The 14,333-nt window shown below is 41.3% G+C and overlaps 1 protein-coding gene across 1 annotated transcript in view; it reads right to left on the minus strand.

The window, feature by feature from the left end:
- The window catches only part of PLEKHG1 (pleckstrin homology and RhoGEF domain containing G1), a 261,546-nt gene that overhangs the window by 23,073 nt on the left and 224,140 nt on the right, over positions 1 to 14,333 (minus strand). Inside the window, exons 8-13 of the mRNA XM_038766904.1 lie at positions 10,971 to 11,102; positions 8,976 to 9,158; positions 8,779 to 8,874; positions 8,495 to 8,581; positions 3,236 to 3,269; positions 1,299 to 1,394 (exon numbers count right to left, since the gene is read on the minus strand). Of these exons, the coding sequence (XP_038622832.1) occupies positions 1,299 to 1,394; positions 3,236 to 3,269; positions 8,495 to 8,581; positions 8,779 to 8,874; positions 8,976 to 9,158; positions 10,971 to 11,102 (628 nt within the window). The remainder of the gene's footprint in view (positions 1 to 1,298; positions 1,395 to 3,235; positions 3,270 to 8,494; positions 8,582 to 8,778; positions 8,875 to 8,975; positions 9,159 to 10,970; positions 11,103 to 14,333) is intronic.

The following is a 14,333-nucleotide window of genomic DNA, read 5'->3' on the forward strand; positions in this document are numbered from 1 at the left end:
AGCTAGCCAGAAGCTTAGATCAATCTGTGGCTTACCAATTAAGATAGAGAGATCCCCAACCCTGATCTAAGATGTCAGTTACCAGCTGAAATCAAGGAGGAATCAAGTTACCGAATATTTTTTTTTTCAAATTTCAAGAATGCTTGATTCTTAACAGCACTCTAAAGATTGTTTGGCAAGAAGTCGTTAATATGTTATATATCTTAACATGAAAGTCACTAATCAATGGACTTAGCATCTATCCTTTTAACTCCTTGGCTGCTGAATTTTGGGAATTACAAAAGGATATTTTAGTTCCAGAAAGAGGATACTATCTGGCATTAAAGACTTCACTTGAGTTAATCACACAACATTGATATATTCTAAGTGGCAGACGTAGAGTCCTTTCCAATAAGCCTCCACAGCATGAACAACTGTTGAATGTAATCCTTTAGGTGTCAATACAAGGTGGGTGAGTCAAGTTTCTGGAGCAGACAGAAAGACAGAGGAGGCTCTTGTCTGGACAAGTTCCTATCTCAGGTAGGTAAAGGGAGCCCTTGTCTGTTGAATGAGAGGTGCATTTGTGATCTCCTTTGCCTTTAATTTATTCATTCAATGGTATTTATTGAGCGCTTACTGTGTGTGCTGTACTGTACCAAGTGCTGGGAGGGCACAGTACAACAATAAACAAAACACATTCCCTGCCCGCAATGAGCTTACAGGTATGTAAGCACTGGAACTAGATTTGTCTCATTCATAAAAATAGTAATAATAATAATTTTCATAACAATAATACTAGCACAGTGCCTGACACTTAATAGGCACTTAAATCCATAATAATAATGATGACAAAAATAATTATTATGGCATTTGTTAAATATTTTCAACACAGTCAACCACTGTTCTAAGTACTGGGGTAGACAGGTTAATCAGGTTAGACACAGTCTCCATCATACAGGGGGCTCACAGTCTAAGTAGGAGGAAGAAAAGGCCGTGAATTCCCATTTTACAAATGAGGAAACTGAGGCACAAAGAAGTTAAGTGACTTGTCCAAGGTCACACAGCAGACAAGTGGTGGAACTGGGATTACAACTCAGGTCTGCACTTTATCCCATAGACCTTTGCAGCAAAAAGCAATTTAGGCACCTCATTCTTTCATTTTTGAAAACCTGTTAACTCAGTTCCCAAATCAATCACAGACTGTACTGATCTTTCCCCACTAATGTCCAGGGGTAGGATGCTTTCTCTCGACTAGAAATCTTGTTCCATTTAGAGCACTCCCTGCAACCCCCAGGAGTATTACATGTGTTCTTATTCACCGGATTTTCTTCTCATTCGATGTGAACTGAAACCTTCCTTAGGACTGCAAAATGCTTTCATTTCTCCCTCAGGACTATAATGGAATCCTGGATGATCTGTAAAATAATCACATGAATCAATTAGAATGAGGTGTCCGCTATGTGCAACATCAAGTTACTGTCAGTGTGTTAATTAGCTGTGGAAAGAACTCTATGGTCTCGATTCCTGCTGTCCAAACAAAGCTCCAAATGAAACGGGTGCATAATTACCAGGTCTCATGGGGCATTTACATGCATTGGCAGCATGCCTTCACGAACCCTGCAGAAAAATTCCAGCTGTTTCCAACCAGAATCCCCCCCACCAACTCCTCCAGCCTTTTTCCTGCAGGAAGAACTGTGACAAACTTGGATCTACTCTAACATTTCCTGAATTAATTAAAACGTTTGGAGTAGCCACTTTTCAGTGCCATAACATGGCGTGCATTTGCATTTCTCAACCCAGCCAAAAAAACCCTCTTTTTTTTTTTTATACGAGAACGAGTCGGTTTTTCGCTTCTTTTCTCTTTCATAGAGATGTAGGTTGCTGTCCTAGTCTGAAATAGTTGTTTCTAGGACTGGAGCACTACAGCGAGCTTTTAAGTTTGACTACAAGTAGGTTGCTGGATACCCTTTCCTGTGAAGGCATTTTTTCCTGGTACAACCTCATTTAATAATAATAATAATAATAATGTTGGCATTTGTTAAGCGCTTACTATGTGCAGAGCACTGTTCTAAGCGCTGGGGGGGGACACAAAGTGATCAGGTTGTCCCATGTGGGGTTCACAGTCTTAATCCCCATTTTACAGATGAGGTAACTGAGGCTCAGAGAAGTTAAGTGACTTGCCCAAGGTCACACAGCAGACATGTGGCGGAGTTGGGATTCGAACCCATGACCTCTGACTCCAAAGCCCATGCTCTTTCCACTGAGCCACGCTGCTTCTCATTTCTCATTTCATCTAAGGATTGTCAGTAATTGGAATACTGCCCAGAAAACTAGATTTGGATCAGAGCATTTGGAAGACCTACCCATAAGTAGGTAATGTCAAACATTTCCCACATTATTCTTAATATTTTTTATTGTGTGCCAAGCACTGGAATATGTACACATTAATCAGGCCAGTCCCTGCTCCACATGCGGTTCACAGTCTAAGTAGGAGGGAGAACAGGTATTCAACACCCATTTTGCAGTTGAGGAAACTAAGGCACGGAGAAGTAAAGTGACTAGCCTACGGTCACATGCAGACAAGTGACAGAGCTGGGATTTGAACCCAGGTCCTTCTGACCCTCAGGCCCATGCTCTATCCACTAAACCATGCTGCTTCTCGGTGCAGAGCAGTGTACTAAATACTGGGAAGGAATATCTAGATGGGAATTAGACACGGTTTTCGGCCTTCAAGGGGCTCATAATCTAAGAACATAAGGTAGGAGAGGGAACTGGAGACACAAGGCGTGATAAACACTAAAACAACATAAAAGACAAGGACAGATACACCTGAACACACATAAAAATCAGTAGGGTGCTCTGGCTAAAGGAAAATTTTAGGTTCCCTATGGCTTAAAGTCTTAAAGATACACCCATTCCACAGCAACCACTACAGCGGTCACCAGTCTTCCTGAGGTTTTGTGAAGGCAGCACTCTATGCCTGCTTTAAAAAGAGCAAGCTGATTTGTCTTTTCATGCTCTACGACCCTCCCTGACAGAGATAGTTGACAGGACATTAGATCAATTCAGATAAATGGAAAAGGGAAACTAAGGCAGACGCAATAGACACATTTTTAATAGAAAGAAATGTAATGCTAATGGAGAACAGCTAAGCTAATTTACTATTTCAGTCCATTTTGAAGACCAAGACAAAACTCTGTGGGCACAAGTAGCCTCAAAAGCAGTGGGTTTCATTTCAACAAAGATAAACACTTACGAATGGCATCCATTTCAAGAATTGCTTGCTTGGCCTGAAAGAGAAATTAGTACCATTACTATAAATAGTTATTTTTGCTTTAGTTCTCAATTTTTATTCTTCCCAGCCAAAATTTTTATCACAGCTTATGATCCAGAAAATATTTATAGTTCCTTTCTCGCACATAGGTAGATTATTCAACAAATAATGATCTTCTTTACGTACAGCTCCACTGAAGATGTTTACACTCAAAACAGTTTCAAAAAAGTGAAAGATCCTCCTCGAGGGTAAGTGCAATAGCTAGGATTATTTTAAAAAACTCCACAACCCATGCCACCACATATTTTTCTCATTATTTATACTCTTTTTTTCACCCTTAAATATTATTACATGCTTTTAGCTTTCTTTGTTAGCATTTCTGTGTTTTTAGGAAAGAGTCAGGTGAAGGGACAGTTCAGTATGGAGTTTCAGTATAAAGTTGGGAGAAGTAGAAATAAAGAAACTAGAAAGTAGCAAATGAAAGTTGCTTTGTTACTGAAGGTCAAAAAGGGGGAAAATGTATATTCATGTAATAACTATTGCAGCTGTTTGACCATATTTAAAAAGCTATTTAAAAAATACTCTAAACTTTAAACCCACAATTCATAAAATACTTTTTAAATTTCAGTCCAGTAACCTATTATGCACAATCCAATTAAACGTGTTTATGTAAGCCTATCAGTTTGAAATCTTATGTCCAACACTATATAATCAATCACCTTAAAGTCAAGAAAGGTATCTCCATAAAATTTTGAAAGAAAAAAGGAAAATTTCTTTGTAACCCCTACAGAAGCAGGATTCACCTGAGAATCCTGTTAATTACCCCTTCTTTAATATTTGGTTGCGCGTGTTTATGTGTGTGTATACATATATATACACAGCTAAGGAGGGTAATATAATTTAACATTATCAAGTCATGATGTTATGCTCTTCTCCTATATTTCTGGCCTCCTTCTCCCCCTCCCCTTTCCAGAGATTACTATGTACCAGTTTCTGTACTAAGTGCTGGGTAGATAAAAGATAATCAAGTTGGACACAGCCCCCATCCCAAATAGGACTCACAGTGTAAGGGAGGAGAAATTAACCCCCATTTAACAGATGAGGTAACTGAGACACAGAGAAGTTAAGTGACTTGCCCAAGAGCACACAGCAGGCAAGTGGTGGAGCCGGAATTAGAACCCAGGTCCTCTGACTTCCAGGCCGCTGCTCTTTCTATTAGAGCACGTTGTTTTTCACAGGCTCCTCTTCTGCCTCCCACCCTCTAATTGTGAAAGACCCCGAAGTCTCAGTTCTGAGTCATCATCATCAATCGTATTTATTGAGCACTTACTATGTGCAGAGCACTGTACTAAGTGCTTGGGAAGTACAAATTTGCAACATATAGAGACAGTCCCTACCCAACAGTGGGCTCACAGTCTGTTCTCCACTTATGCCCACTCCCTTGAAGGACTCGTTTGCTCCTATGGCTTCAAGTACCATCTCTACATGGAAGGTTCCCAAATCTTCTTCTCCTTTCTCCTTATCTGCAGTTTTTCATTTCTTCCTGCCTTTAGGACATCTCTACTTGGGTGTCCCGCCGACAGTTCAAATTTAACATGTCCGAACGGAACTCCTTTTCTTTCAACCCAAACCCTGTCCTCCTCAAGACTTCCCCATCACTGTAGACATCACCACTACCTTCCCTGTCTCACCAGCCTGTAACCTCAGCATTATCCTCATATTCAATCTGTCACCAAATCCTGTCAGTTCTAGCTTCATAACATCTCTAGAAACCACTTTTCCTCTCCATCCAAACTACAATATTGATCTGAGCACTTATTACACCCCATCTTGCCTACTGCATCAGCCTCCTTGCTAACCTTCCTTCTTCCCGTCTTTCCCAACTCCAGTCCAAACTTCAGCCTACTGAATGGATCATTTTTCTAAATAACTGTTCAGTCCATGTCTTCCCACTCCTCCAAAACCTCTAATGGTCTAACCTCTGCATCAAAGAGACACTCCTTATGAAAGGATTTAAGGCACTAATCAGCATCCCCCTCCTACCTTTCACCTCACTGCTCTACTACAACCCAGTCAATACACCTTGCTCCTCTAATGCCAACCTATTCACTGTACCTTGATTTCATCTATCTCACCACCTACCCCTTATCATGTCCTCCCTCTGGCCTGTAACTCCCACCCTCTTTCTACATGACAGACCACCACTCTCCCCACCCTCACAGCCCCACTAAAATCACTTATCTTCCGAGAGGTCTGCCCTAAGCCCTCACTTCCCTACATACTCTCCCTTCTGCATCACCTATGTTCTTGATACTGTACCCTTTAAATACTTAATAGGCATTCCCTCCCTCAGCCCCAGATCACTTACCCACACAGCTTTCTATTCTCCAATTTTCCCTATCAATAATTTATTTTAATATCTGTTCCCCCACAGTCTGTAAGCTTTCTGTAGGTAGGGATTGTGTCTACCAACATTCCCAAGTGGTTAGTACAGTGCTCTGCACACAGTAAGCGCTCAATAAATACTACTGATTAACTGACTGATGAAGTATTTGATTTCGACAGCATAGGGGCTGAGGAGCTGCACAGTATTTCAAGCAATAAAATACTTTAAGACAAAATTTTTGTTTTAAACAAAATCAAAAACCCCATTTTTTCCTACTAGAATGCATTTTCTAAATCAGAAATACCATTTTTTTAAAAAAAGTTATACATCTATTTTCCACTAGATGTCATTCATGAACTATCACTAGTAAACCAAAGGCTAAAAGAGCTCACTAATGGCATTCTCACAGCCATGCACATTACAATTTTGTAACGTCCACTTTTTCATTTGAATAATTCTGATAGGCCTGATTTCACCAGGTCGAAAAAGGAATAATTTCCCAGTTTTCAAATTATAGTTGAACCATAATTTAATTAAGGTGGAGAGGATGGTTTAAGATCAAGTCTCATTATGGTTACAGCATAAAAGAGGGAAACAGGGATAAAGTATTAAAATGAAATACTGTTCACCAAGGGGACATTGTGATAAGAAATGTGGGTATACACTCTTACAGTAAGATTCCCCTAACTGTGGATATCCCTCAGGGTTCAGTTCAGGGTCTTCTTCTATTCTCCATCTACAGCCACTCCTTTGGAGAACTCATTCGCTCCCGTGGCTTAAACTACCGCCTCTATGCTGATGATTCCCAAATCTCCGTCTCCAGCCCTGATCCGTCTCTCCGTCTCTGCAGTCTCACATTCACTCCTGCCTTCAAGACATCGCTACTTGGATGCCCTGCCATCACCTTGAACTCAACTTGTCTAAAACAGAACTTCCCACCCAAACCCTGTCCTCCCGCTGACTTTCCCATCACCGTACATGGCACTACCATCCTTCCTGCCTCACAAGCCTGCAACCTTGGTGTTATCCTTGACTCCTCTCTCTCTCATTCAACCCAATCAATCTATCAGTTGTATTTATTGAGCACAAACTATGTGCAGAGCACTGTACTAAGTACTTAGGAGAGGGCAATACAACAGAATTAGCAGACGTGTTCCCTGGCCATAACGAATTTACAGTTTATCACTAAATCACTTCAGTCTATACTTCACTCTGCTGCCCGGATTATCTTTGTACATGTTACTCCCCTCCTCAAAAATCTCCAGTGGCTGCCTGTCAACCTACGAATCAAGTAAAAACTCCTCACTCTCGGCTTCAAGGCTCTCCATCACTTTGTCCCTCCTACCTCACCCCCCTTCTCTCCTTCTACAGCCCAGCCCGCACCCTCCGCTCCTCTGCCACTAACCTCCTCACCGTGCCTCATTCTCGCCTGTCCCGCCATCGACCCCTGGCCCATGTCCGACCCCTGGCCTGGAATGCCCTCCCTCCACACATCCGCCAAGCTAGCTCTCTTCCTCCCTTCAAAGCCCTACTGAGAGCTCACCTCCTCCAGGAGGCCTTCCCAGACTGAGCCCCCTTTTTCCTCTCCTCCTCCCCACCCCCCCAGCCCTACCTCCTTCCCCTCCCCACAGCACTTGTATATATTTGTACAGATTTATTACTGTATTTATTTTACTTATACATAGTTCCTATTCTATTTATTTTGTTAATGATGTGCATATAGCTATAATTCTATTTGTTCTGATGATCTTGACACCTGTCTACTTGTTTTGTTTTGTTGTCTGTCTCCCCCTCCTAGACTGTGAGCCTGTTGTTGGGTAGGGACCGTCTCTATATGTTGCCGACTTGTACTTCCCAAGTGCTTAGTACAGTGCTCTGCACACAGTAAGCACCTAATAAATACGATGAATGAATGAATGAATGAATTTGGTTTGAAAAATACCATTTACACGATAAACATAAGAATTGTTTCAAATGCAATGAATGTTATAGAACGGAGATAAGGAGTGTTGTTTGTTCTATATTCTGCAAGAAATAAATACATAATCGTCTTTAATTTTCTTTTGATTTCCCAACTGAGAAGTATAGGAAGGAACCACTGAGATATTATGCTACTATCCAGTGAGATATTATGCTCTAAGCCAGAAATTAAATGACTAACCACTTATCACCCTTATATGAACTATCTACTCTGATGAAACTGAAGTTATGCCTAAAACACATCCCAACACACACTTTTGCTGAATGCAGAAAGCTGCTTCAGATAATAATAATGATGACATTTATTAAGCACTTACTATGTGCAAAGCACTGTTCTACGTGCTGGGGAGGTTACAAGGTGATCAGGTTGTCCCATGGGGGGCTCACAGTCTTCATCCCCATTTTACAGATGAGGTAACTGAGGCACAGAGAAGTTAAGTGACTTGCCCAAAGTCACACAGCTGACAGTTGGCGGAGCCGGGATTTGAACCCCTGACCTCTGACTCCAAAGCGCGGGCTCTTTCCACTGAGCCACGCTGCTTCCCACGGATACTCTTGTGAACACACCCACAAAATGAATGCTACATTATTTTCACAAGACAGAAATGCAGTCATTATATAATGGTGTGTCTTCACATTAGCACTTGAAAATCCAAGAACAAAATGTCTTGGTTAAAGAAGGGGCCCAGTGAATGGGGGGACGGGGGGAGGAGGGGACAGTGGGTGATGGAGTTGTATAATATCTTAGGGAATCTGCAGATCATGCACCCATGAGAAAACTCTGTTTTAAGGGCTTAACTGGATCAAGAGTTCCTCCTGCTCCACTGCTTTGAAAGAGCTGGAACTGTTTATTAACAATTTTATGACATTTTTACCTTAGCTGGAATCTTAGCCGGGTGATTTTCCAGAATAAGTCTTTTCAGGTGGAGAATCCAAAGTCGTTTATCTTGTTGGGATTTAGCCTGTTGCAAACATATTTGAACAGTTAGATAACACAACTGAGCCACACAAGAGACACATAAAACCGCTGCTAAAATTCTCTTTGTGAATGGAACATTTTCCAGAAGGGTAATTTCAGCCAAAGGTTTAACAGAGGCTTTAAAATGAAGCTTGTTAACCCACAGGAATCGTACCGGAGTTAAGTAGGGGTCTTTGTTACCTGCACTGTGTGTTGTAGCTTGGGATTCTTATAATGGAAGACACTGAAGCTAAATGGTTCTTTTGGTATTACTTCCACAAGCATGAGGTTGCCACACTGTAATAGACAGAATGAAAGCAAGATCATTCACTCTTGGCAAGGAGCAAGGAACCATAAATTGCTTAAATCTGGATCATATAACTCGAATGCAGCCATACCAGTATATGAGCTTTGTACGTAAACATTTCTTCTCTTTTCTTTGTGATAAGGAGCAGTTTGTCGAAGAGGAACAAAGTGCGCTCATTTTTGGCTCGTTGGATACGGAAGGTTCCTTCTAATACCAACTCCCCATAACTGGTCAGGTCTGGTCCTTTCCAATTAGTGAGTAAACTTTGTATCTCCTGAAAGAAGAAAAAAAGATTAATGTTTAAACTGAAGGATGATATTCAAAGCATTTCATATGGCAAGTTTTGCAAAGTGAAAGAGCTTTCTGTTGTATTATGAAAGGTGGGGAATATATAGGAGATTGAAATGGGTAGGTGCTGAATTTGAATAGAATTGATGATTGTCTTTGGTTTTTAGTGTTCAGGTTTCAATTCTTCAAGAACACTAGATAGTTATAGCCCTTCAAAGTAAAGAGGCACTTCCCCTCCACATTCCCTTCTGTCCAAATCTGATGATCAGTGTTTTCTGCCCTGACAACTTGAAAATCAATTACTTGTCAATTACTTAAGCCAGACAATTCCCAGATTCACAAAAAATAAGTTGATTCAAGAAACTGATTATCAAAAAACCCAAACAATTACTGAAATAGCTATCTACAAATCAGTAACATATCCTTATTTCATGAACTTTATAAAAAATTGTATGTCTTACTCCAGAGTCCAATTTCATTAGTGTGGAAAAATCCTTGCAAAAATCCAGGCCACTAAAGCTTAGAACTAAAGTGTGTTTTAGAACACACTAGTGACTACTCAACGGCACATAGGAGAACTATAAATATAACAGGAAAATGGAAAACACCGTAAAAAGGAAAAATTGTCTGAAAACAGAAAGTTTCCTTAGGCACTATAAGTGAAACAAATAAAAATACTCCACTGTGGAGTTCAAAATGTTTCTGCCTGGCCTTCACTACCAAAGATCTCCTGGTTACTAGAATATTTTCTTAGTATTCATTCATTCATTCATTCAATCGTATTTATTGAGTGCTTACCGTGTGCAGAGCACTGTACTAAGCGCTTGGGAAGTACAAATTGGCAACATATAGATCTTTTAAAGAGAAAAGTGGAGTGTATTACAGAAAGGGTGGGAACAAAAACTATATCGAAAGCAGCATGGTCCAGTGGAAAGAGCATGGGCCTCGGAGTCAGAGGGTCTGGGTTCTAATCTCGGCTTTGCCAAATACTTGCTGTGTGACCTTGGGCAGATCACTTAACTTTTCTGTACCTCAATTCTCCTGTTCTCCCTTCACTTCAGACTGTGAGCCCCATGTGGGACAGGGACTATGTTTAACCTAATTCACTTGTATCTACCCCAGCTCTTAAAACAGTATTTGGTAATAATAATAATGATGGCATTTATTAAGTGCTTACTATGTGCAAAGCACTGTTCTAAGCACTGGGGAGGTTACAAGGTGATTAGGTTGTCCCATGGGGGGCTCACAGTCAATCTCCATTTTACAGATGAGGTAACTGAGGCCCAGAAAAGTTAAGTGACTTGCCCAAAGTCACACAGCTGACAATTGGTGGATCTGGATTTGAACCCATGACTTCTGACTCCGAAGTCTGTGCTCTTTCCACTGAGCCACGCTGCTTCTCTGATTCATAGTAAGTGTTTAACAAATACCATAAAAAAGGCAGTATTTTCCATCTGAGTGTTTCAGATGAGAAAACTGAGCTTTCACAAGGTTAATGTCCTGCCCAACTAACACAGTAGCGTGTAGAGTTGGAACTTGAATCCAGGTCTCTTTCTCCAAATCTTGGGGTCTTTCCACTCTTCCATATTGCCTCTTCAGTTCTCTTAATATTTGGGCTGCAGAATTCAGACCGAGAATAACTAGAAATTTAAGGGGGATATGCATATATAATGTGATATATATATGTATATATATATATATATACACACATATGTGCATTTACACACACATATAAAGACACACACACACACATATGCAAAGAGAGATTCTAGTCAATGACATTTTCTTTTGAATTCACCTGTAATCTGATAGCATGCTCATGTTTCCTCTTCATGTCATTAATATGCCAAGCCACCCTCTGCATTGTGTCTATGGCATCAAGCACTACATCATAACCTTCGGTGTCCTTGTCAAGGTGGTTTTCTATTTCCTAATGAAGAAGGAAATAAAAAATTGGTTATTTCCAGCCTTTTTCCTTACAATAACAACTAATATTCACAAACTGCTTATCAAAAACATCAGCCCTGGAATGGATAAATAATGCTGAGAAAACAAGCCCTAAATTTGAGAATCTTGGTTTCTTTCTGGCACTCTAAACAATAACATTCTGAGGGGAACATTTTAGCCAAGTATATCTACATAGAGACATACTGAGCCTGATTTAATTTGATTAATAATCATCAGGCAAAAACTCCTCACCCTCGGCTTCAAGGCTGTCCATCCCCTCGCCCCCTCCTACCTCACCTCCCTTCTCTCCTTCTCCAGCCCAGCCCGCACCCTCCGCTCCTCTGCCGCTAATCTCCTCACCGTGCCTCGTTCTCGCCCGTCCCGCCATCGACCCCTGGCCCACGTCATCCCCCTGGCCTGGAATGTCCTCCCTCCCCACATCCGCCAAGCTAGTTCTCTTCCTCCCTTCAAGGCCCTACTGAGAGCTCACCTCCTCCAGGAGGCCTTCCCAGACTGAGCCCCCTCCTTCCTCTCCCCCTCCTCCCCTCCCCACCGCCTTACCTCCTTCCCCTCCCCACAGCACCTGTATATATATATATACACGTATTTATTACTCTATTTATTTATTTATTTTATTTGTACATATTTTATTTTGTTAATATGTTTTGTTTTGTTCTCTGTCTCCCCCTTCTAGACTGTGAGCCCACTGTTGGGTAGGGATTGTCTCTATATGTTGCCAACTTGTACTTCCCAAGCGCTTAGTACAGTGCTTTGCACATAGTAAGCGCTCAATAAATATGATTGAATGAATGAATGAATGCTCATAAAGATTGGGAGACAACGTGATTGCAAGTCCCTGCTTCTATTAGCTGAATGAGCTACTGATTGCAGGAGCATACTTGGAGTATCCTGTCAAGAACAACAGATGAGCCTCAGTCCTGTGACATCAGAAGCAGCATGGCTTAGTGGAAAGACCACGGACTTGGGAGTCAGAGGTTGTGGATTCTAATCCTGGCTCCGCCACTTGTCAGCTGTGTGACTTTGGGCAAGTCACTTAATTTCTCTGTGCCTCAGTTACCTCATCTGCAAAATGGGGATTAAGACTGTGAGCCCCAAGTGGGACAACTCGATAATCTTGTATCTTTTCCAGTGATTAGAACAGTGCTTGGCACATAGTAAGTGCTTAACAAATACCATCATCATCATTATTATTATCAGAACTGGAAATTTATCTGGGGGAATTTATTCTCAAGCTGGTAGCTTACACAGTGCCATTTGCATTCTCATATTTCTAAAATGGGGATTAAGACTGTGAGCCCCACGTGGGACAACCTGATCACCTTGTATCCCCCCCAGTGCTTAGAACAGTGCTTTGCACATAGTAAGTGCTTAACAAATGCCATCATTATTATAATTACCATTCATGTTCCTTTTGAGGCAGGGGATGCAATGAGTGAGCAGGTAGGGCAGGAGTGCAGCATATTGCTGAATGTGCATGTGTGGTTTTATCCCATATTAGCCAGTTAAAGGCAGAACCAGGGCAGTCCCCAGGTAATAACAATCAATCAATCAATCGTATTTATTGAGCGCTTACTGTGTGCAGAGGACTGTACTAAGCACTTAGCACTGTACTATTAAGGTATTTTTAAGTGCTTATTGAGTGTGAGTGCAGAGAACTGTACTAAGTGTTGGGACATATACAATATAGGCATATCAGAAAGAGTCCCTGTCCCACATGGGACTCAGCTCATTGTGGGCAGGGAATTTGTCTGTTTATTGTTGTACTGAACTCTCCCAAATGCTTAGTACAGTGCTCCACACACGGTAAGTGCTCACTAAATACGAATGAACTGGAAAGAGAAGGTATTTTATCCCCATTTTACAGATGGGGAAACTGTGACCTGGAGAACTTGAGTCATCCAAGTTCACCCAGCAGCCAAGTGGCCGAATTGGGATTAGAACCCAGGTCTTCTGACTCTGTGCTCTTTCCTCAGAGCAGTTCTTCTTCCATTACCTCAACAGTAAGACTGTAAGAGTAGATTTGACAAGGTCCACAATTAATTGTGCAGAGTTACTTTTGTTAGACAACCTAGTGGAATTCTGCAGGGGCTGGTCCTGGACGAATGCCTTTGGGAACGAAGACTAAGGAAGTTCATTAAATTTGCTAGTACCCCAAACTCGGGTCAGTTATCTACCACCATGGAGAACAAATATAAAATTTCTTGAGTCCAGTAAGAAACTGTGAGAAGTAACTACTTGGATGAATGCCACTTTCATGGCTTCAAGTCAACTGAGGTCTAAACTGATTCTAGGAGAAAGGTCGAGGATCTAAGATCAGATATAGCGATGCTTTCAGCTTAGAATGAATTTCAGTCCCTAAAGGACCCTGGAACCAAGTCTACCTCCTTTGGGACATTTGGACCAGGGATGAATTGGGTCTCAGCTACCGTTTCCAGGGCCATTTGGGCTCCTGAAAGTCAGCCCAAGAACCAAACCAACCTCCAAGCAGTTGGGTGCTTCTGAATCTTCCTTCCAGAGTTCGATTTCTGTTGGATGATCTCAGAGGTCAAAATTTGTCAAATTACTGAGTGCTTACTGTGGGCAGGGCACTGTACTAAGCACTTGGGAGAGTACCATAATGCAATATAACAAAATTGGCAGACACAATCCCTGCCCACAGTTAGCTTACAGTCTAGAGGTTAATTTGAGAACTGACCAAACCAAAAAAAGGATAAAGTTTATTAAGTGACGCATATTCCATTAGGAAAGGACAATAGCCTCCATAAGAACTGGCAGAAAAAAACCTGAGGGTTTCAGTGAACCACAAACTGAATGTGTCAACACTTTAGATTTTCCTTAAAGCAAGCCCTTAGTTGTACAGAATGAGTGACACCTCTACACGGAAACTATGAGTAACCTTCCCACCATATTCAGTTTTAATCACTGTAAATTCATATTTGAATACTTTTTATGGGTATTTTTCAAGTGCTTACCATGCATCAAGCCCTGTGTTAAGCAATGGGGGAGATACAAGTTAGTCAGGCCATATGCGCTTAGTACAGTGCTCTGCACATAGTAAGCGCTCAATAAATATGATTGATGATATGCAGACCCTGTGCCACAGTGGGCTCTCAGTCAAATTGAGAGAGAACAGGTATTGAATTCCAACTCTGCAGTTGAAAAAACGGAGGCACAGAGAAGTTAAGTGACTTGT

The sequence above is a fragment of the Tachyglossus aculeatus genome, chromosome 2, assembly GCF_015852505.1.
Source record: "Tachyglossus aculeatus isolate mTacAcu1 chromosome 2, mTacAcu1.pri, whole genome shotgun sequence".
NCBI lineage: Eukaryota > Metazoa > Chordata > Mammalia > Monotremata > Tachyglossidae > Tachyglossus > Tachyglossus aculeatus.